The sequence below is a fragment of the Apteryx rowi genome, unplaced genomic scaffold (assembly GCF_003343035.1).
Source record: "Apteryx rowi isolate R43461 unplaced genomic scaffold, aptRow1 scaffold_154, whole genome shotgun sequence".
NCBI classification, from domain to species: domain Eukaryota; kingdom Metazoa; phylum Chordata; class Aves; order Apterygiformes; family Apterygidae; genus Apteryx; species Apteryx rowi.
In genome coordinates, this window is record NW_020447797.1 from 431,999 (window position 1) to 455,859 (window position 23,861).

The 23,861-nt window shown below is 59.0% G+C and overlaps 1 protein-coding gene across 1 annotated transcript in view; it reads right to left on the reverse strand.

Moving 5' to 3' along the window:
* KCNH6 (potassium voltage-gated channel subfamily H member 6) overlaps positions 1 to 23,856 on the reverse strand; it is a 38,428-nt gene extending 14,572 nt beyond the window's left edge. The window contains exons 1-4 of the mRNA XM_026059249.1: positions 23,781 to 23,856; positions 19,371 to 19,601; positions 9,321 to 9,476; positions 807 to 1,018 (exon numbers count right to left, since the gene is read on the reverse strand). Of these exons, the coding sequence (XP_025915034.1) occupies positions 807 to 1,018; positions 9,321 to 9,476; positions 19,371 to 19,601; positions 23,781 to 23,856 (675 nt within the window). The remainder of the gene's footprint in view (positions 1 to 806; positions 1,019 to 9,320; positions 9,477 to 19,370; positions 19,602 to 23,780) is intronic.
* Positions 23,857 to 23,861: the final 5 nt, after the last annotated feature.

Here is a 23,861-nt window from a genome sequence, read left to right on the forward strand (position 1 = left end):
GTGCAATGCCATGCACCTCTCCTACAGTGACACCTTCCCTATGGTGACAGTGCACTGGCGTGTGTGTCACCTACAGTGACAGTGTGCTGCCATGCATGTCCCCTTCAGAGACAGTACAGTGCCACGTGGGTCCCCTTTGGTGACATTACACTGCTGTGTATGCCCCCTGTGGTGACAGTGCAGTGCCACGCACGTTGGTGACTGCGCAGTGCCACGCGTGTCCCCTTCGGTGACGGTGTAGTGCCACCTGCTGTCTTGCAGGGGAACGCGTGGCCCCTCTGCGTGGTCCCCGTGCTCCCGATCGCATCCCAGGCAGCGTGAGGGGACGTGGAGCCCATCGTTAGTGCCACCATGCTGCAAGTGGTTCGTGCCCGTGTCCCCCAGCACCCCACCTCTCATGACAGTCACGGTCAGATGGGGCAATGCAGAGCAGAAAAGGGATGCGGGAACTCGAACTACGCCTATGTGGTGGAATGCAGCCTGGAGGAAGGCTGGGGTAGCGCACTCAAAGCAAGGCGTGTTCCTTCTGTATACAAATTACCCCGAAATATCGAGTCAGTGAAAAAAAATGCTATTATTTCAACCATTTGGTTCATACAGGAAGAGATAAAAATAAAATGCAGAGAGGCTGGAATTTCCCACTGGGTGGAAATGCCAGGTATCACTATCCTCTCCTCTCCCTTTCCCTCTTCTCCAAAAAATATGCCACAGAAATTGCTGTGAACATACCAATGTGCCAACACAGCCATGCCTGCTGCTACAACAGCGTCGCGGTCCTGTGTGGAGACGTCCCGCTGCTGACATACCTGTGTGACCTTCTCGGTGACGTTCTGGGTGCGCTCTGTCACTTTGTGGGGTGCGATTATCTCAATCTCCGTGGTGGAGCCCGAGCGGTGCTTCTCCAGGTTGAACTCCACAAAGTTGAGCGTGAACTGGGGGATCTGGCTGATGGTCCGGTACTTCATGAGATCCGAGTCCGAGGTGGAGTTCGGGGGGTTGGGTTTGACGTGGGAAGCCTCTGAAAGAAAACCAGGGTGGAGAGGACCGTTCAGGAAGGCAGCAGGAACAGGAGCAGATCAGCAGGGCCCTGACCTCCGTGGCAGGACAGCCAGGAGCTGGGGACTACCAGAAGGTGCCACCTAGAAGSGTAACAGTGTCTGCCTGGCCATAAAGGCTCAGCTTCTTCAGGGCAGCTCCTGACATGGGATGCCCAAACTGAGATGCCTGAGAGGGGCCTGATTTTCAGACAGATCACCCACTTTCTCACCATCAAACCTCCTTCAGGGGTCTCAGACTGGCTGCCAAAATATAGAGTATCCAACATCCTTAGCTATCTCTGAAGATTGTGGTGGGTTAGGGACCAGCCCCAGTGAAGCGCAGCAGGAAGGGATGTCAAGAATTGGCATGAAAGGAGGTGAATGAAGAGGCAGGTTTCCTCCATATTTGCATGCTCTAACATGGCCAACACAGCTCTTGAGCTGCTGCCCTGGTTCTTGTTCAGTGAGCTGAGTCAGGAGCTGGGCAGTGTTCTCACATGGACGTATCCTCCACCCCCCAGGCTCCAAGGGGGAGGATAGAGATTTCTCCTGAAGAAGAAATATAGCCAGTCTGGGGCTTGCCAGGCCCTGTTGATCTGGGTCACAGTGCCCCAGGTGCTGGTTCCTGGCTGTCCACACTAGTGACCTGCTGGACCTGCCCAGATCAAGCACCTGTTTTTCCTCCCTGAGAACACTCAGATGCAGGACCAGGGAAGAGGCCCCGGAGGTGGCTGGCTCATGGACTGGCTCTTGGCAAGGTGCAGCCGTGGAAGAGGCACATACCCAGGCCCAGAGGTTTAGAAACATCCTTGAGCACCGTAACCATTGTGTCCCATCCCATCTATCTCCTATGGGCAAGGCAGGGTTATTTTTTCAGTTTTCTGCTGCTTCTATCCCTTGCACTCTGATACCAGCCCAAGAGATGTCACTGGCAGGAAGAGTGTCTGAAGACACTTTGAACATGCACAGTTAGCACTGACCTTCCTGCTGTCCACCCTTCTCCTCCCCCTTAGATCCCTTTTCCTTCCTCCATGCTACATCCCCTCCTCTTGAGAGTCCGTAAATTTTGACTATTTGAGGAGTCATGATCCCCTACCCCATTTTCACTAGCCAAACACCACAGACTGATCTCTCTCCATCCTTCTAGCACCTTGGTTGCTGGTGCTTCTCTTGCCTGACCTCCATCTTATTTGTCAACATCATGAGAACAAGAGATCCAGAAGTGAATACCGTGGTGAAGGTACATTTCCTCCAAACTTACAGAGGTGGATTAGTTGGTGTTTAGTTCACCTCTAATCCATGGGTATTGCTTATATTGCACCTGCCGATTGACCCCTTCTGCTCCCTCCCGGGGGAGGTGGGATGGGAGCTCAGGATGCCTCTCATAAGGTTTACACCAGGCAGATCTATGAGGCAGCCAAACACAAGACCACGCAGTCTCACACGTTTCACTCACAAAAACACAGATGAATCTATTTAAAGAGCAGAACCCGCCTGCACAGGGAAACACATTGAAATCAGTGTGTTTTTAGGGAGAAGACCCCACCTTATCTCCCCTTCTCAGAGGAAAAAAACAGTACAGGGTAAGAGACCTCCCCCCAAGAAGTGCACAGGAGGACACTCAGTGGAGGACCACCGCTCCCACAGTAGGACAGAGAACTCCGTGGGTTTTCCCCTACCTGAGTTTGCCCTCCTTTCCCTGAATTTTCTCTGGAACTCAGACCTCGCAGCCTCAAAGTTGTCCAAGGAGGAGACCCTGCGGAGGCTGTGGAAGCTGCCCCCAGGGCGAGACCGAGCCAAACCCCAAGCAGCATGTGACCCTGGTTGGCCCAGCAAGGGAGGTGCTTGTTTCGGGGGTGAGTGTTGTACGGTGGGGTCGGCCTCCAGGCTTGGCCTCCTCTCCTTTTCCAGGAGGGATTCGGTCTCTGACTGCATACAGTTCTCCTTGGGCGATGTCTTCAAGTCCCTCAAAATCAGGGAGTCACCACCAGGCTTTAAGACAGCCAGGAGAAAGCGTTTCATTAGAAGGGGTCCTTGAGTGCTGGGGTGGGGGGGAGAGGGGAAAGGAGGGGGAAGCTGGGAGAGGTAAGAGGAAGGGCAGAGGGCTGGGAAGCGCTGCTGGTTCATGAGTTCAGCTCCAACCTGGACCAGAACTGAGGGTGCTTTGTGGCGTGGCTACCGAGTCCTCGGGGACTTGGCAGCTTCTATATCTCTTGTAGCACCGAGATGGCCCCTGCAGCTGCCTCCTGCTCCCTGGAGGCTGAGCAAATGCAGGGCTATTTGCAAGGCATTGCTGAGCAGATGAGAAGCAGGCCAGAGCAAGAAAAGAGGAAACTATAGAGATAGGTTGCCCTGGAGAACATGCCTTGAGATGCTCTTTTCCAAGGTGTACCTATGTCCCACCACTGGACCTGCCCTGTCCTCATTCACTGCAAGAGTTCAAACCACCAAGGAGAGTCAGTGCTCTAGGCCCTGTGCTGGTGTCTAATGGAGATGATGTGCTCTGCACCGGAAAGCACTGAAGAAGCTGCTGGGCTTGCAAACTCTGTCATATGTGGTCCTTCCTCTCCTACACCTCCCCTTGGCCATTGTGAAACATTTTTCCTGGAGACCTAAAGAACGTCCAGCCTTTAATGACGCCTGCAATGGGGCGTACAAAGCAACCACCTTCTGGGGCAGAAATCTGAGGGTCTAGGCCCATTCCAGTCATATCCACAGGAAGGACCGTGTTTTTGCCTGTGTGCCCAAGGCAACAAAAGGCTGTGGCACTTTTCACTGTCCCTAGGGTCCCTACTGCATATTTCAGGATGTCTTGAATGAGTGCCTGGACGGGGTCAAGCTGCTTGCTTGCCTCTACATCTGCTGGGCTGCCATCACTTGGACCAGACTCCACTGGTGGTGGGTAACCAGGTTGTCATCAGAGCATCTAACAGAACAGCAAACATCTTTCACATATGAATACCTAAAAATGTTGCAGTGCACTACGTCCTTTCTACCTGGGAGCACCTAGAGCCTTTAGCAGCACTAGTGTCCTTGAGATTGATATACCTAGAGCATCTCACAATACTACAGATGTCTTCAACTTTCCATAAGTAGAACCTCTGATAAGACAGGTACCTTTCACCAGATCATATCTATAATTTTGAGAAGCAGCTATATCCAGTCTGTCTGGATATACCTAATACAGCAACAACCTAGCACCTGGACATACCTTAGCAGAGCAATAGACTCCTACCTGGAGCCTTCTGCCTCCACCTAGAATGTTTCAGAACACAACATATCTTTGCCTGGAGGTACCTTGAATGCTTTTGACAGTCAAGAAGATAATGAGAACAACAGTCTCTAAAGAAGTTCCATTACAAAAGGCCACAGATATTTTTCAGCATGGTCAGCAATGATTGCATCACTCTCCATTACAAACACAAAATCTTTGCTGCAGTAATGGGGGAGCTGGCACTTTAGAAGGTCCCTGGAAGGACTGAGAAACCAGCACTGCCAACGCTGCCTAGGATGGGACATGCACTGCCAGGAAAACATGAGGAAATGCGACATTTCAAGGCATGCCTGCAAGTCATTGCCACTTCTGCTCTTTGCTCAGACCAGACCTGCTTTAAGTCTCACTGCAGTCACCAGCACATTCCCTCCTTCGGGCAGCGCATCCCATATTCCTTGCTGGCTCCCTGCATACCCATGAGGCTCTAGCATCCAGGCAACTTGCGCTACTAAGCTAGACCTTCTCCTAGCTTCAGCAGCAGTGTCAGCAGGCTAGTGCATGTCTCCTGCGCCCCCCGCAAACCTCTCCAGCGCCATGGCATGCACCACGTCAGGCTGGCCCCTCGGAGCAGCAGCTTCTAGCTCTATCCCATGCAACCAAGGCAACAACGCTCACTGCCAGCCCTTGCCAAGGCTCATGCTCAGCACTGACCCATCGTGGGAGCCCCTACCACCGAATGCGGCACTAGCTACAGCAGCCAAAGGGGAATGGGGTGGGGAGAGCTGAGGAAGAGCACTGAGTCCTAGCCTGAGGCATGGACTTATATCAGACAAAGGCTACGGTTACCTTTCCATAGTCAATGGCTACTCCATCAAACTCACTGGTGGGCAGAGATTTCCGCTGGATTTTGAGTCGCCGCAGGGACGGGAGACTAAACTTCAACCTCCTACCTTGACCTTGTTAAAAAGAAAAACACAAACAAAACACAAGAGACACAGATATAACCTAGCTGCACACCACGGCTGGAACGAGATGGCTGGGGAGGGTCAGGGGCAGCGGCAGGGGAACAGGCTACAGGTGTCTCCCAGTTAGACTGCTGGTGGACACTGGTGCTTCACATCCTCCTGGGTTGGTGGTGTTGGATCTCATGCTTTACAGCTAGGGCCTGGGCTGAGGCTGTGCCACATGCCAGGGTTTTTGGTAAATCCCCGCCAGGCCAGCACTGAACCAGCTCCCTAGGGAAGAGACCCTGCAGCTCAGCCACACTGTGGAGGGAGCTTGGAGAGCGGGATCCCAGCTTTTCTCGAGGGCCACTTGCCCTCCCAGAGTGATACTGAAGGCTGGCTGGGACTCGGGGAGAAGAGCAGCCCCCAGAGCACCTCAAGCGCAGGGCTGCTCCTGCTCCTCCCCTCCCCGCAACTGGCCTGGCCACTGCACCTCTGATAACGCCATATGGACCTGGCCTGGGACCGGGTGTGAACCCGAGCCTAGCGGAGAACCTCTGCATCCTGCTGTCCCCAGGCCTTGCAGCGAATTTCCTGCTGCTCAGCCGGCGTCTGGGGACCCCTGTGCCACATGGCCCTTCCCCCTCCAGCAATCTCGCTCTTTCCGTGCTGTCTCAAGGCTCCTACCGGCTCAACTGCTACCGCTCAAGGGAGACCCTGGCCCAGCAGAAAGCACCACTKCACTGGAGTAGAGTCCGCTACACTAGCAGATGCAAGATGGAAAGGTGCAGAAGATGTTTAAACCAGATAAAGAGGTTAAAGCCACTTAAGGGATTTGGACCTGAAGGAAACTGAGCCTCTAAATCTCCTTGGTGGGACTTGGGAAAAATAAAAAATCAGCCTGTAAGTTTATAAAGCATTTAAAAAAATAGTTCTAGGAATTTTGTTCCTGAGGTTATTCTGGATTTTAGAGGAGGGGATGCTGGAACAAAGGCTGCGTGTGGCAGTGCCCTTGCTGCCACCATGGGCGATGAGGAGGCCACCTCACCGGCGCCCCAGGGACCGATGGCAAGGGAACTGCCTGGGCTAAGGGTGCTAAGAGAGGGGAGGAGGCAGAGCAGGGCTGAGAGCAAGGGRCAAAGTGGGAGCTGGGAGTGTGGGACAACTGTGTGAAGCAGACACCAAAACTGGGTAAGGACTGTGGAGCTGAAAGGAGGCATAGCGGCTGGGTGGGAAGAGGAGAGAGAAGCTCCAAGGACCACCGAAGGGGGCTAGAGAACTGGTTCAAGCAGAGGTGTCCAAGTCCATGTGGATTCCCTTTATTTGAGAGGGGAAGCTGGAGGTGAGATCACCTAAGGCAAGCAGGACACAGAGCGAGGAGTTTGGGCTGGGGGAGATGGGAGTGAGGAAGGATGGAGAGAAGGGGTCAGACTTGAAGAGGAACCAGCAGAAATCCATGTCTGCTAGGGCATGCTCCCCAGCAGCACCCAGGGTGAGACGCCAGGTCCATGGTCATGACCCCTAGTGACAAAATCTCTCATCCACTTGCAAGGCTGACCCACTGAGGAGGCAACGGTCTCCTCCTACAACAGGGCTTCCATTAGCCTGAGCAGCAGCACACGCTCCCCTGGCATGTCCTCCTGCTTTGGGCCTCCCGCTCCTATCCTGGGCCAGCTCTGGCATCTATCCGGCTCTCAACAGAGCTGGCTGTACTCACTAATTGGACAGAAAACTTCCCCGGGGCAAAACTGAGGGGCTGGTCTGCTGCTAGGTTAGTGAGTGGAGCTGGCTCAGCAGAGTCCCGCAGGTGCAGGACCATGCAGGGCCGGGAGCCAGGGAGAGAAACCCCTTGCTTAGCTCAGCTTCGCCTACATTAAAAATTAAGTGACCTCAATGCAATGTTAGGTGATACTTTGGCTGACTTTCCTTATGTCTTCATCCTCCATTAGCAATAATACCTCTTGATGGCACAGGGAAGAGATCCCTGGATGAGATGGAAGCTACAGGATCTCCAGAAATGCATCATTCTCTCTAAGAGAAAGCAACATATTGAGGAGCTGTTCATTTTTGGCAGGATTTACCTCCCTTCACTTAGCCTTGATACATAACCAAAAAGCTATGGTAGGCTCCTGACTCTCTGCACAGCTGGTGAGAGAGGAGATGACCCCTGGCCCAGTTCCTCTAGATTGCTACCTTGGCCTGGACAACCTGAGCTTGATTCCTCATCCACCCTCGCAGCAGCCCAGAGCCTGAGCTGAGACCGGGGCCAACCTTGCAGACGGCAGAAGCAAGCAGCCGACTTTCCCTGCGCACCGAGCGAGCCAGGGACCGGCCAAGCAGCCGCCTGTGGCCGTGTAATTAAAGACTCAGTCAGAAACCCTATGCACAAGAGACCGATCTGAGATTGCACAGGCAACTCTGGCATTTCCTCGCTCCCCAGGGCTTGGCTTTGAAACCTGAGCAAGCCTCCTTGGGGTATGCAGTATAATATCGAGCGCGCAGGAAATCAATAAGTGCCATTTCTATGTGGGTACCGTCTGTAGCCAAACACACATCTCAGGCTATTTTAGATAGGATACAAAAGTGTAATATGTCAAGACATATTGACAGCTGAAGAGGCTGGAAGCCAGCAACGTTGGTGGTATTCAGGATGTACTTAGCAGTCCATTCAGCCTTGTGTTAAAGTAGATGTTAACTGCTATTATATTAATGCACCGAAGAGAGAAAACTCACTGCTTCATAGCGGTAGGAACACATGCACAAGCAAGATGTACCTACACACACATATGTCCGTAAGTCCTGTGTGCGTAYGTCCGGCATTACGACATGCAAAATGATTAATCACACACACCGTCTCCGCTGGTACACACGGCCACGTATGCAAACACATCAACGGCTCTGCTGTACAAATATGCACTGACTGTGAATGCATTTAAAACTCATATTAAAGTACTGATCCAACAGGTAGCGCGGATGCGCCCTGTGCAGCCGCACCGGGCAGTGCTTGCTGCCGGCAGAAGGCTGCTGCTTTGCCCGTCCGTCCCGCGATGCGTCCCCGGCCCTGCCGTGCCTCCCTGCGYGCGGCAGCACGGGGGGATAGACCTGGCCTGGTCCCGCTGCATTAACTTTGATCCATGTATTCCAGCCCGACTTGAAGCACGGCAGGTGACACTGCTATATACAGTGAAACGCATCGCCAGGCACACTGTTTGCGTTAAGATATATGTCGGATTATTTACCTACATAAAAATATGGATGACTAACACAGAGCAGTGGATAGCAGGACAATATTTAGAAACTGTGACTCTCCTTCCAGGGCTGGGTCTAAGACGCTGCAGTGTGTTTAATGCATCTTTTAGCATCTGAATACCTTTAAGAACCTCATCATGGCTCTCCCTTTGCTTCAACCTTCCCTAAAACGGGAATTTGAATTTCCCCTGCCTCCGAAAGCCCCTGTAAACCCTTCCAGCTCCAGGCAGAGCTGAGGCTCATAGGCAGCACGGCCACGGCGACGTGCAATAGCTTCCTTCCACCGCTGAACAAGGACCTCACCCGGGCTAAGGGTGCCGTCACCTCGCTGCCCCTGAGCACCCACCGCCGCTTCACCCTGTCCGGTGATGACCCCCGTGACCCCCAGCGCTGGAGCACCCCGAATCGGGAGCGACCTGCAGCAGGAGCAGGGGAGCCCGGCAGCTGGGCTGTGGGTCGTGCGGGCGGCGAGGCTCAAAAGCCCTTTTTTGCCCCATYGCTTTTGAGCCGGATCAGTCCGCTGATCGGGATGCTCCGACCCCGGGGCCGTGCCAGCCCAAAGGAAGAGGCTGAAGAGGGTGCCAGGGCCAGACCRCGTKGCTTCAGCACCGAACTACGCGGGATTAACCGGCTTGCGGAGCTAYGGCTTTGCAGAATTGCAAACATCTGCTCCTGGGCAGCCGGCGACCCGGSAGGGACCGTCGYGCCGTCCCCGTACGGAGGGGCTGCRAGGTCTGYGCCCCGGCCGGGACCACCGCGGGGCTCAGCCCATTCCTCATCTGCAGGATGGTGGAGGTTGCCCRGAGGATGCYGCCAAGGCCAGCGCCGCCCTCCCTCCGTCCCCGCCGTCCCCACGCGGCCGCCGGCGACACTCACCCGAGTGCCAGCTGTGCGACAGCCGCTGGTGCAGGCTCCGGCCGGCGCTCTTGGCCACGAGCTGCGCCAGGTCCTCGAAGTTCAGGATGAACATGATGACGACGCCTTCCTCGTTCTTCACCGGGACCACGTCCACCAGGCACCGGAAACACGAGGCTGCCACAGAGCAGAGACAGGGCTCAGGGGGCTGCCCGGGCCTCTGCCCGCCGYCCCCCTCTTTGCAGCACCCTGCTTTGGTGCAAAGGTATTTTTTTTTAAGCATTCAGCTGCAATTCCTCACTGCAGGAATGGAGGATTTGGAGAGTCTGAGCCCTTGGCAAAGTTTGTCTCTCTGCGGAGTGCTAACACAGATTGCACCTTGATTTATTTTTTTATTTTTTTCCAAAGGACAGTTATTTCTATTAATGCATTTTAGCCTCACAATTAAAGAGTGGGCAATTAAGAGCTTGCAAAGTTCCCAGGTAGCAGTGTAACCTCATTAGGCGTGCTGTTTGCAATCAAGCTAATCTCCGTGCCATCGCCAGGCAGGTTTGGGGGCTTGATTTCAGCCGCCTCCTGCCCCAGATGCCRGCAGCGGGCAGCCGCATCCCAACACCACATCCCAACAGCCAGCCTGGCCCCAGGTACCGAAACGCTTTTGCATCGTGAGACATCGGCCGCGACCCGCCCCAGAAGCATCGGCCTTTTCCGTTCCCGTTTTTGGTGCCCGGACTGGCACAGCGCTTCCCCTGCGGGGAGGTGGGATACGTGCACCGAGACGTGGGCAGTTTCCCATGCCGACCTGTGCCTGGCCGGCAAATGCCTTCGTCCCGTGAGCCTGGCCCGGATCCTTTGAGGACATCTAAGCCCTTTCAGCTGCCCACATCTCTCCAGGATGGAGGTGCAAGGCGCTGGAGGCAAGCAGACCACGCGCCTCCAAACCGGAGCTCGCGGAAAGCAAAGCGGCCTCTTCCCATGGGAATTTTTGGCCGGCCGGGATCCCTTATCTCCCTTACCCCTCTCGGCAGTGCGCAAACGGGAGGGATTAGCACGTCAGGCAGCGCGGAGCGGCGCTGATGGCCCCGGCAGGGCTTCGCTGGCGGCTCTCGCAGCCGGCCGGGGCTGCGGGGAGGGGGGACGGCGATGCCGATGCCTCTCCGCGCACAATTTTAAGGAGCTCAGGGCCTCCTGTAATCGGGAGCAGATGGCCGGCATCGGGGAACTTCAAAATCTGCCGTGACGTCAGCGGGGCGCRCACACACACACACACACACACAAGAAGGGGAAAGACATGGATACGGTTAAATCCGTTTAAAGGGCCAGGCAGCCGGGATTATTTCTTGCTTGCTTTATTTCATCGGTGTTCACCGCACGGAGAGGAAATCCACTTAAAAGCATGCGGCGGGGAGAAGGCGAGTAGGGATTTTCAGCAGATAAAGCCAYTTTAAGGGAAGCCTGGGCACACCGGCAGCTGCCCCGGGCGCCGCTTTGCCGGGAAAGAGGAGAAATGAGCCCCCTTCTCCACCCTCCCCTGTGCYGGCTCGCGAAAGTGCCCGGCGCCCTGTCCCGGGGATCGGACCCGGCCCTCTCCCCTCCTTCACACCTTGTTTTTCTCCTTCCTCCCTTTTCTTGCCCTCCTTCGCCCCGGCTCTGTGCGCTTTCCTCCGCGGTCCCTGCAGCGGGTGCCCAGACGGCAGCCGAACGTGCCAGTCTCTCAGGACCAGGCGGGAGGATCTGATCCAGCCCGGAGACGTCTCTGGTGTGGACGAGTCCAGACCCAAAAGTGGGCGAGGGGAAGCCCAGCCCTTCGCCTCGCCTCCGCTTGGGCTGTCCCTCAACCCAGGGCTCCGGGACCTCCGAGTCTGGGACACGACCAGAGATGAAACGCCCTGCCAGGAGCGAGGAAGAGGGGCCTGGCGCTGCTTCATCGCCTGGCGCGACCGGGAAAAGCTGGTCCTGTCGTCCAGGCATGCAGCCTCTTGGAGGTGGCTTTGGGGACAGGCAGAGCTAGAAGTGGGGTCTCACCTTCTACCAAAGCCCGACGGATTTATCATCCTTCCGTGAATTTGCCTGACTTTGGACGTGGGACTTGCTGCGTGGACACCAAAGAGGAGTGATGATTGCCAGCCACGGGARCTGGAAATAATCCCTGTTTTACAGTCAGAGCCCCCAATAGATGATTTTACCCCCTGTCTAACGCCACGGGCTTCCAAAGAGGGAGGAGATGGCCCCGAGCCGTTCGTGCCATCCCGCTAAGCCACCACGCGTGCAGGGAGCAGGGAGCAGGGAGGGGAGGGACAGTGGGGGGGGTGTCCCCAAAACTGCCCCGTCCCTGCCAGGCGCAGCCCTGCCGCCCCAGCCCGGCGGTGCCCCGGGGCTGTCCCACCGCAGCCGGGCTCCCGGGCTTGGGGACCCCCCCGCTGTCCCCACGCCAGGGCGGTTGGAGGCAGCGAATGAACCCAGAGCGGCGGCTTCGCTCGCGCTTCCCGCTCCAGGAGCGAGACGCACCTCCGGGCGTGAATTCATTTGCTCCTCCAGCTCCCTGCCAGACGGGACGTCACCCGCGCGCCCAGACGGAGACAGAGGCGCCCGGGGGCAACTCGGAGCGAGGCCCCAAGCTGCGGCTCCCACTACCGTGCCGCGTCCATCGTCTCGGCCCACGTGTGCCGGCACCTTGCAAGGGGGGAGCGGAGGCGGCGCTCTGCTCTTCCCTCAAACCTGACCCAAAACCTAGGGCAGATCCTCGAGCATTCGGGGASCATTTGCACAACTGCAAGTATTTGGGTACCGGCAGCTCCCCGGCGAGGCCGGAGCTGCGGCCGGGAGCCCCCAGCCCTCCGGCACCTCTGGCCAGACCTGCCTCGGTTTCCCCGTGGAGTTGGCCCTGGCTCTGGCTGGTGTCTCACCAGCAGGTTTATCCCCGCCTGGGCTGGGGCTCCCTCGTCCTTCGCCTCCATCCCAAACCGGGCGTCCTGTGCCCGGGACCTGCAGCGCTGCTTGGCCCGGGGGGGCCCCCCGGCCGGGCCTCGTCCCTCCGCTCCCTTCCTCATTCCTCAATCCACCGGCCCCATCCATCTGTCTGTCTCTTCCCTTCAGCTGTTCAGCTAATCTGTCTCCATCCGTCTAATTTTATCCAGCCGCCGAATGATCTCTTGGAGGAGTCCTAGGGGCATTCGCAACCTGCCGGCGCTTTGTCTTCGCTTCCTCCCCGCCGCGGCTGCGGGGCGGCGATTTGGGGCGAAACGGGGCCCTGGAGAGCTGCGAGGGGACACGAATGGGACACGGCAGGAGGAAAAGGGCACTGATGGCTCCTGCTGCGGCTCTGCGGGCCGCAATGGGGTCGCTTGTGCCGGGGCAGCGCGTGCCCTGGGTCCCGGCTGCTCCGGGGAGCGTAGGGACACGATGGTGACGGTGCCTCCGCTTGTCCCCAGGGGTGGTGGGGACGCAGAGGAGCCCACGGAGCTGCTGCAGGGATTAATTTGCACCTTGTTGTACCTGCGGGCAGGTGGCAGCGGCCAGGGCTGCCTCCTCTGCTCGCCTCCCCCACCGGCTCAGCCGGGCTGAGCTGCTGCCCCAGCGGCCTCAGCTCCGGTCTCCCGTGATTTATTTTCCCTTCCCAACACCGGCTTTGGGCATCCTCCTGGCTGGGCTGTCCCTAAGGTGTCGGCAAGCGCTAGGTTATCCTACAGCTTCCCACCGAGGAACAGCAGCTGGCACTGGCCCGGGATGTTTGTGGACATCCAACCCACCTTGTCCTCCGACCTTGACAAAAGCGAGCACTTAATAACATTAAAAATGTCACTGTCGGCCCTTCCCAGCCCCCTTATCCTCAGCAGCGGCAGGAGCGGTTAATGCATTTGTCGGTATCACCAGTATTAAACTAATCAAGGGGACACGGGGGTTTCCGAGAGCAGGACACAAACCAGTACTGCTATGAATATTAAAAAAAAAACCCAAAAGCAAGCAATTAATCTGCCCCGGGAGCTCGTATCGAATCCTTCCCTCCCCCGGCCGGGGGATTTAACCTGCAGGGTCTCATGGCAGAGTGGCTAAATCCATGGCGGTATTATATAACAGAGCGGAGGCGAGGGGCTGGCAAGGGCACGGAGGGGATGGGGACGGTGCCGGGTCAGTGGCAGCCCCGGGGCTGGGAGCGCCGTGCTCCTCCTCGCTGCCGAAGTGGGAGCCAGGGCGGCGCGCGTAGCCCATCCCCATGCCGCGAGGCCGGGGTTTCCCTCGGCCGCGGCGGGAGCGGAGCCCCGGGGCCGTCCCAGCGGCCGCCCGTCTGAGGAGATGCATGGGAAAGTCGAGTTGTGGGATTGCTCCCGTCTGGAATAAGCGCTAGAAACTCGGGAGAGAAGCCCAGTGAGCCCCCGCGGTCCTAAACCGAACCCTCGAGGCTCCCACCCGCCACTCCAGCGCCGGGGCGGTCGCCTTCCCGCGGACGCATGTCCCGTCTCTGCAAACCACCGCGAGCCCCCAGGGGCCGGAGCGCCGCGACGGAGCCCTTTCCCGCGCCCGAGCTGAGCGCGGAGAGATTGAAACGCGCTGCGACACGAAAGCATCCGAACGTTCCTTGCAGCAACCCCCCCAAACCCTTCGAATGACCTTATTAAGTAACGGAGATGGGATGGATCTTAGCCCTGCGCGCAGTGACTAACATCAGGAATTTCTGCTCTTAGCTGAGAGCTCATCACTTGGAAACAATAGAGGAGGGGGGGAAAAAGCAGGGAGCATCAGGCGATCGGAGGATAACGAAGAGCCGCTGGTGCCATGTGGCCGCAGGAAGGAGATGGGATTCTCGGAGGCAGTGGGAGACGCGTTCCCACCCACGAGAGGGACGTAACACCACGGGGAACGGTGCTCAGTGCCTGCACCGGAGCGTGCGTTCCCAAGGGCTGTTGGCATCCTGGTGTCCGGACCAGGGGCTGCTCGAGGTGGTGACCTGCAGAGGGAATTTGGGCCGGCCGCCTTGTGCTCTGGAAACCGTGGTGTACCTCAAGGGAAAAGCATTTGGGGATTTTTTAAGAGCCGAGAAATGGAAGAGGAGGACTGGGATGTTTTGTGCCGGCTTGAGACCAGCCCCGACACGGCGCTCCGGTCTCCGGGAACCTAACGGGTCCTGGCTCAAGCCGAGGGCTGGCGAAAGGCCGCTGAGGTCGCGACGGCGAGGCAGCGGCGGGCGCCACGTGCGTCGGCCCTTCCCGCGCTAAATCCCTGCGGGCATTAGCATGGCTTAGCACCGGCCGCGCAGCAAAAGCTGCAGCAATTAGAGCGTTTCCTGGGGCCTGGTTCCGGTGTCACAGGGAGCCGGCGGGAGGCGGACGGGGTGGGAATCGGGGAGCTCTGCCCACGCAGGGCTTTCGGGAAAGAGCCGCCTTCGCCAGCATTTGTTATTGCGAGCGGTGATGTTTATAAGTCCCGATCTGGAGCCAGGCCACGGCGTCCCCTTCCCGAGGTCACAGCCCAGCTCTGTCAAGCCTGACCCTCGCAAACAAATCAAACCGCACTGGCTTGGCTTAAAAACCTCGTGGTTTTGTAAAAGCAAAGGGATAAAAGTTGGGTTTGGGGGGGTTGTCGTCCGGCCGTGCCTCCCCTGCCACCAGGATGGCTGGCTCGGTCCCGCGGCTGCTGTTCTCTACTTGCAAGACTCCCGAAACCACGCTCGTTCCTTGGGCAAAGCTGACCCTGTCCAAGCCACTGCCCCTGGGCTGGGGACAGACAGACGTGCCCGGGGAACGTGCCCGGGGACGGAGGGACGTGCTGCTGAGGTGCCCCGTGGGGCACGCGGGGGACACCCTCGGCTCCGCCAGGGTCCCCAATCACTCTGTAACCTTTCCCCCTCCTTCCTTCCCGGGGGGAAATCCTGGATTAAGGCACCAGTGTAACGAGTTTGCTGGGCTCATCCAAGGCCCTAATCCACAGCCCAAGGGAGGCACACGGACCCTTTCCGCTCCAGCAAGGACAAGTCAAGGGCTGCGTGCGGGGGGGCCGGGGTGGCTGGAGCGGGTGGCCGGTGGCACCGGAGCGGCCGGCTGGCAGGAGGCCGCCGCACCAGCTGCCCGCGGCTCCGGCTGCCTGGGGACCAGGCTCTGCCTTCTCATGTCCATAAGCATCAAATTCGCGCAGATTAAAAGCAAAGCGCTGCGTGTGGGCGCTGCCAGCTGCCGCCGCTCGGGCTGTGCCAGCGGCTTGGCTCGGGCCACCGGCTGCCCTCGGGAGCTCTTGCCGATGGCACTGCCGGCCCCGGAGAGAAGCGCCGGGATGCGCGGGTGTCCCCGGGCCGGTGGCCGCGGCTGCTCCTGGCTGCGGCAGGAGCTGGCTCCAGCGCCCGAGCCCGTGATGAAGCTCCTGGCCCCGGTGCCCGGCCCTGGCAGGCCCAGCTGTCAAGCATCTTGTAAGGAAATTAACTTTTGACTGATCTCCCGGCTTTGAAAGGGGTGGATTAGAGCCCAAATGAGCCGCAGCTGGGCTTGAGCCGCTTTCCAAGTCTTTTCCAGGGCTGCAGCAGCAGGGAGGAGGGAGCTGAGCCTTTCCCGTTTATCCTTCACTGGGGCCTTGTTTATTGGCCCTGTTTCTGCTCATTTTTTTGGCTCCTTGGAGAGCTGGGTGGCCGGAGGGACTCGCGCACCCAGGGGACGTGGAGGGACCGGCCCCGCTGGGAGCGGGATGGGGCAGAGCGTCGCCCCTGGGCTGGGATGGGCAGTGGGATCTTCTCCCCGCTCGGCTGCGTCTCCCTGGCCGCTCTCCGTCGGAGGAAAGCGCCCTTGGCTCTTTTTATAATTAGCAGTGCGCTGGCGGTGACGCAGTCTTGGGCACGTTCACCTGACCGAGCAGAGGAATTTTGAACCGGATAAATGACGCCCTGGAGCTGCCGCAGGAGTGATTCAGTCTCTGCGGGTCCCCGGGCTGCAATTCGGCTCGTCCCCCCTCTGCAAGCCCTGCGGTACCTGCCGCCCCGGTGGTGCCGGCAGCGATGGGCAGAGCCGGGCCGCTGCCAGCCGAGGGGTACGGCAGAGGGACCCCGGCGTCCGGGTCTGGACCGCGGCCGGTCTCAGCCGCGTGGCCTTCGCCAGCTCTAGCAACGACGCTCTCGCCGGGGACGCGCCGTCCCCTGAGCGACGGCCCTGGCGGGACGCCCTGCCCGCGCACCGACAGAGCCACCCGCAGGTGCCCCCTTCCCACCGGCGCTCCCGTTCGTTCCTGCCTCCGCCAGCTCCCGGCCGAGGAGAGCCCGGCTCAGCTCGGCTCCGTTTGAAGCAGCCGGGGGGGCTCCGGCAGGCAGGTTCGTGGTATAATTTTGTCTTTGGCACGCCACAAAAGCAAGGAAACAACCATGCACGCTGCAGAGCCGGGAATACCGCAGTAATAAACAGCAGGTCGAGCCTGGAGATTGGTGACGCCGTTATGAAAAGGAGGACAGGCGGGTTCAGAGCCTCCGTGGTCTAATTAAGCAGCAGCTCCCTGTAACGCGAAGGCCTTTTCTTTGCCGATAAGACCCATTTATAATGGGCTGAGCGGCCGCAGGCCGAGTGCTGGGGGGAGACAATCGGAAAGCATATTGCTGGTGGGGCTGGGTTTTAAAAATAGACACGAAGGGCTTTCTTCTAGGCTTTTTTTTTTTTTTTTTCTCCTTCTCTTTTAATAAAAAAGAGAAGAAAGCAGCTCAGAGCTGCGCCGAGCTTTTCCCGTGGCCTAGGGGAAGAGCAGGGCTCCGAGGGGAGGAACGAGCATCCTGCGCTCCAGGAACTGGTGCTGCCCAAGGACAGATGAGGACGCGGATCCTGGTCCCTTTAGGATCTGGCTTCCCTCCAGCTCTCGCTGCTCTGGGGGCTGGCGCCATCCCGGAGAGGGGTGACAAGCGGGAAGGGGTTCCTGGTGGCCCCGAAGCCACCAGTGGTGCAGACAGGGACCCATTTCTCCCTCTGCCTGCATCCTCCTGCAGAGCCATTGCAGGTGCCAGGGGCTGGGCGCAGGAGCAGCAGTCGGAGCAGGATCCCGCCAGGGAAACGGTGGCGTGAGCCTGGCTCCTGCCTTCGACAGGGAGCGAGGGAAGCCTGGACGGGAGCAGACGGATGGACGAGGGCCAAGCTCTGCCTCTTGGCCCCTCTCACCGCGATCAACCCCGGTTTGTGCAATCCCATGCAAAAGGGAGCAGGATCCGGTGCACCGCAGGGCTGAGTCTGCGGGAACTCAGCGCCTTGCAGGATGGATCCCTCTGGATCCAGGTCCCATGAGCCCACTTGTGCATGCACCCATGGGCACCACGCACGCTGTCCTTGCCATGGCCATGCGCTGTCCCTCTAAAGAGGCTCAGCCTGGCCGGGAGCGGGGGGTACAGCATGTGCCCTCTTCTCGTGCCTTCCCGGGGACGCTGGGCCCCATCCAGCGGCTCTTAAAGATCAAGTGGCCGAGGGATGGCAATGCGTCCCGGCTCTTATGTCCGCTCACCCGTTGAACGCCGGATTGCCCGGTCCGGGCTGAGCAGAGCACTATTAACCGTCTCCGTCGCTGGTGGGAGACGCGGTGACGCCGCGGCTGTGGCCAGGCAGGAGCGGGGCAGCCCTGGAGCGGGACCCAGCGCGGAGCCACGAGTCCCTGCATGCCTCCTCCGGGGAGGGCTCAGCCTGGGAAAGCTGTGACGGGATCCCTCGGCAGCAGAGCGGGCGATGGGGAGGAGATGAAGGCCTGAGGCACATCAGGCCCGCGAGCGGTCAGACGCTGCCGATGAGCCGGGTCAGGCCGGGCTGAGCGCGGGGAGAGGGGATCTGGGTTAACGCGAGGGGGTGTCGCCCAGCGATAAGACCCCGGGCAGATAGACCGGCACCTGGATGCCAGCCCAGGAGATAGATAGGGTGCCGGGAGGGAGGCCAGGACACCTGGGTCCCAGCCCGGGAGATAGGGTGCCGGGCTGGGAGCCAGGACTGTTGCCTTTTCTCTCCTTTCATTTCCAATTGTTTTTCTTCCACCTTTTCATCCCTCTGAGCTACCCACGGCAGGGTGCAGCCCGGCCCTTGAGCCAAGCCCCCAGTTGATAGGATGTAAAGCAATGAGAAGGCTCCGCAGGTTGAAAATAAAAGATACGTAATATATGGTTTTTTCCCTCTAGCGAGTGCCTGATCTTCTGAATTCTCCCCACCTCTGGCTCTGGTGGGAGCCCTGGATGCCGCTGTTTTGCAGCATCAGGCACTAAATATTTATTTAACTTCCTGCAGTATTAGAACTAATCACTAGTATTTTCCATCAAAGCTTCATTTTCATCTTAACATAATTCCATCTGTGCACGCACAAGCCACATCCTGCTTGATGAAAATGCAGCTCAGCTGCCGGCAGCTGCACCGCTGTCTGGCCAGGGCCGAAACGCCCAGGCTGAGCGTGGAGGAGAGCTTCGAACCGGCTTTTGGCTCAAACGGGAGGGCCCGATCCGCTGCGTGAGGAGCCTGGTGCCGGGTGGACCCAGCTCATTCGGCGCCATGGGCTTGCCACTAGCCCGATTCGCCCCACTGAATTCGAGGCAGCAGCTCTTGGCTGCTTGGTGGCATCTCCCCAGGCAGGTGAGTGATGGACCTGGGCCATGGCCAATCTTGGAGCAGGACTAGGACACCCATATCTGAACCCCAGCTCCTCTGCAGACCTCCTGCGTGAACCTCGCTCATCCCTTATGGACCCCGTGAACAAGCCAGCTCTGTGCTGCGAGCAGAGGGCGCGAAGGGCCATCGCTTGGCCTGTGAGCCAAGGGCTCATGAATGGGCCAATTCCCAAATAGTCCGTCAGTGCCTTCCATTGCTCAAGGTCCCAATGCATCCAGCACCCAGGTCAGCGCAGAGACGGGTCTATGCAGGTGGGAGCCTCCAAGGGTTGACTCTGCTCCCACCACCCTCTGGCTAAACCCCAGTACCTGGGGTGAAATCATGACGCAGCAGTGGCATCAGGTCACCATCCAGCGAATGCGCAGAGGGGTGACACCACACAGACCTGCTGCAAGGACCGCAGCCTCCTGCCGGCTTGCCCTGCTCTGAGCAACCCCATTGCCAACCGGCCGCCGCGAGCGCGCCGAGACGCGGCTCTTACTGTCTTTGCGGTAGTAGAGGATCTCCAGCTTGCACTCCTCGGAGCCCAGCAAGGCCTGGGTGAGCTGCGCGATGGAGTTCTTGGTGGTGTCGGGCCCAGTGAGGAAGTCACAGGTGCACGGCCGCTGCATCACCTCCACCCGGGAGTAGCCAAACATCTCACAGAAGCCGTCATTGCAGTAGATGATGGCGCAGTTCTCCATCTGGGCATTGGCGATGAGGAACTTGCGGTCTGTGGGGACGCAGCAGAGCGGAGGCTTAGGAGAAGGTGCGAACTCACGGGGATGGGTGGTCCTGGTGGCAGTGGGGCAGCCCCAGCAGAGGTGGGTGGGCCAACTCAGTGGTGTGACCCGTGGTAGGACACCATGGGGGATGTCATGGCTTGCCAGGGGCACGATCTTGGTGGTGATTCAAGTACCAGCCTCTGCTCCCCGTCTTTGGAGAGAAGCCCAAGTAGGGTCCTCCCCACCAAGAAGCTTGTTCCAGCTGGGAGTGATGAGGCAGTAGTGGTTTTGGAGAGGAAAATTCTTACAATTTCACGTGAATCAGTGACTAGTGACAGGAGAAACCCAAACAAGGGTCCCACTATGCAGATAGCCCCATTCTCTAGGTGGCACCTGAGCCCCGAGAAGGGCCACCGTGGAGTGGCAAGGGCTGGTGTCTTGTGGCTGACCAAGCTGAGGAGGTGGGAAGGGATGAGTGTTGGGAGCCAGGAAGGATCTAGGCACCTGCTTGCAGGTGTGGATTCGCTGCTGTTTAGTACGTGGGAAGTCACCCGCAGACTTTCCCTGAAGAGCACTTCTGGGGTAGCGAAGAGCTATAGAGTCCTTCTCCTTTTCTCAAGAGACTTATCAGGGATCTAAGTTATCTTGGAGACCTCCCACCCTTGGGCAAATTTGACTGAAAGCAGGCAAGAGGTAAGAGGAACAGATAGTGTGGTGCTCGGTTTCCATGGGAAGCCAGGCAAAACCCCATCAAACTAATGATCCTCCTCCTAATTCTTTACAGGATAATTGTGCCTTGGGGCTGAAGCTGAAATCAGGACCCTGCTGGGCTTGGTGGCACATGTGCACATGTAAGTGGAAAAGTGACAAAAGGGGAAACTGAGGCAGGGACCGGTGCCCCCTACCCATTGCATGCGCTGGGGGTGACAGCTCTGGAAACCTCTTGCTCCTGGGCTCTGCTCTGGTTGTCTTCTCCCAGCGGGGCAGCTCAGGGGAACCACTGAAGCAGACCCATGGCACCAGGGACAGACCCTTTCCTTTCCTTGCATCCCGGGGCCCCGCGGATAAGCCTTCTGCCTCCAGACAGATGCGGGGGTCTAGTCCTCCTTGCCTGCCTGGATCCTCTCTTCTCTGGCACTTTTATCCATCACTAGCTATTTTAGAAGTTGCCCATGCCATGGCTCAGTGGCCAAGGGCTTGATTTGGCCCCGGAGCTCAGGCCATGCTTTGCTCTGTTATTTTTGAGAAATAACGGAGATTGGGGAATCCTGGGCTTGCTCCAGACCCTGGGGATGATCATCTCTTGGCCAGGTTTTGCTGGGCTCTTCAGTGGGAAGCTGCGTGCCCATGGCCAAGCTGCCCTGTGATGGGCTCCTCTTCTCCGCGTGGAGCAGAGGCCGAGGACATGGGGAAAGACCCTGCCTGCAGCCCGTGGATCTGCAGAGAAAGGGCTCGCCGCTCTATTTCCAGGGCAGCTCGAGCGGATGGGATTGGGATTGGAGCATGCGTCTCATCTCCTGTCTTTAATATAATCTAGCAATTTGCAGAGCACGGTGCCTGACCGCCCCCAAGGGCAGCACACAGGCGGCTGCGGAGAGGGGCTTCGGGCACCGAGAGAGGGCAGAGGCAGCACCCGCTGCCCGGGCGGTCGCCCCCACACCGCTTCTCCCATGGTTTGGCATCTGCTCTGGGCTGCAGCCAGAGGCAGGTCAAAGCTGCAGAGGGTCCATTTGGAAGCTGCCTCCTAGCACAGACCCCAATTAATCTCCTGGATTACCCAGGAATGGCATCTGCAGCGTGTTTGTGCCAGATCCCCTGCTCGCTCGCTCTCCCAGCCTTGCCGGGGAACGCGCCAGAGCCAAGCGCCAGGTTCGCTGAAGTGCTGGAGAAACCTCCCGCAGATCTCGGTGGGCCTCAGGCCAGGGCCCCCCTGGCCACGGCACAGACCGGTGGGACCCCAGCAGGGGTGGGGGGGATCCCCCTCCCCAGCACGTGGGGAGACTCTCCCTAATGCCGCCTCCTGAGCCCCTGGTGGCTTTCAGCCCTGGAGGAGGTCCTCCCAGTAAAACCGGTACTCCCAAGGCCTCTGCACCACTGAGCGAGGGAGGCAGAAGCCCTCTGGAGAGGTGACGCTAAGGTCTGTGACACAAGGCTGTGTAGGGAATGGCTTTTTGATGCCTCAACTGAAACATCAGAGAAAGAAATTCAACGCAGGCGAAAACAAGGGAGAAATGGCCAAGCTCTAGCGGGCCAAACCAAACACATTTCAGCCCGCCCTGAAGTGGCTTTTGGGCAGCTCTTCACTGGGGGACTCGCTTCTCCCTCACACCTTGCTGTTCCCTTTGCCATGCAGGATGGAAATGGTCTTTCCCAAATGAAGAGGGGTAGTGAAACAGGACAAAACATTATGTTCAAATGTTTCCAAAATTCTCTCCTCTGCTGGTTTTACTTTGTCCAAATCTATTTGCCAGCTGGAAGACAGCGATGCCCTTCTGCCAAAGCCCTGTTTCTGGGGTGCCTTTACCATCTGCGACGGAAGTTTCTCCTGGCACTGCCAGCCCTAGCAGGTTGGACCAGGGATGGGCTGGAGCAGGACAGAATTTACTGCAATTACACCGCTCTGGGGGCAGCTACGCTGAGCCTAAGTGATGTGACCAAGGCCGTGAGGGGAATGAGCTGGAGAGCCAGAACTCCTTGCGGGTATTTTGCCCCAGCTTTGCTTTCTGCACCGACCTCCCTTGCAGATTTGCCTTCGCCCTGTGGTACCCAGTGCTCAGGGTCCAGCCTGGGGGAGCAACTGGGCTGGGGCTGCTTGGCAGCACACCGTGAGCGTGAAGCACCAGGAGGAAAGCGTTGGGCTGGGGTCTCTCTGGCTCCCAGGGGGGCTTGCTGGGATCCAGTTGCACCCATGGGAGCTGCAGGGAGGTGAAAGCATCTGCGAGCAGGGGAGGGAGCAGACTTTGGCTGCAACAGCGATGCAATCCCGGGGGCCGCCGGCCTGGCCTGGTGTCTCCGAGCACCTGTTGGGTCGCGAGGCTGCTGCGGGGGAGTCGGGGGGACGTTTCGGCAGGGCCGGCAGGCAGCTGCCTGGCTAGTGTCTGTCATGGCCGACAGGCCGGGGGGAGGGAGCTGGCAGGGATGAGGGGGGCCTGGCTGCCTCCCGGCTGGCACGCTTCGCCATGTGCCCCCGCTGCTCCGCAGACGCCGCTTCCCAGCAGGGACTGATAGGAACCAGGGACAGTTTTTCTCACTTCCCGTTCCCGGGGTCACGTCACTCACTGCCAGACCAGGCAGCACAGATCCGGCAGGGACGGCAGCGCCGGGGACGTTCGCCCACCCGGCAAACTCAGAGATAAACTGCGGGGAGCCCCGGTGCTCCGTGGGGACGTGCAGCCCTCTCCCCCTCTCCCCCTCTCCCCCAGTCTCCCCTAGACATGGATCACAGGGGGACCCCGGCCCCCCACTCTCCTCCCCATGTCCCCGGCTGTGCAAGGACGATCCAACCCCACCGGGGTGCTGCGAAAGCATAAGCTGAACCGGAGCCGCCTCCTCCCCGCAGCCCCCAACCAGCCGCACACAAACCCCAGAGCTCCCCGATGCGCACGAACTCTTTGCTATATTTGACACTAAAACCAGCCAAAAAATTCATATAAAGGATTACTCCGAGCAACAGCAAATGGCAACATTTCACCAGGGACGGCTGCCTCGGAGCAGCGCGGAGTTGAAGGCAAATAGGCAGAGAGCCCGTCTGCGCTGGCATACGCCCGGCTCCCACCCAGCGCTCGCCATCCTGGGACTTCCCCGGTCCCTGCCACCCCCGGGGAGCCTCTGCCAGCCCCGGGCGCGGGGGTCTGCCGGGGGCTGGGGTGTCTCAGCCAGGAGCCGAGCCGCTGGCAGGGCTGGAGGGGGGATCCGAAGGGCAGGGACAGCTTGTCCCTTCTAGCGCCCTGTCTATAAATACCCGCGGGGGCACTGCCTGGCTGTCGCCCACCCCTCTGCCCCTGGGAGGTCACAGAGGAGCCTTCGTTTTCCCGTCCCCTGCGCGGGGGACACCTGCGCGCCCGTCCCCGCGCTGCCGCCCGCCCGTCCCCCCGCGGCTCCCCGCTGTCCCCGGGAGTTTGGGGGCGCCCGGAGCCCGGGGACACCGGGACCGGGGGCCGGGGCCGGCCCGGGGGAGCGGTACTCACTTTGCCCTTCAAATTTGCGGATGATGGTGTCCAGGTAGGTGTTCTGGGGGGCCACATGGCCCCGGCGCACCGGCATCGCGG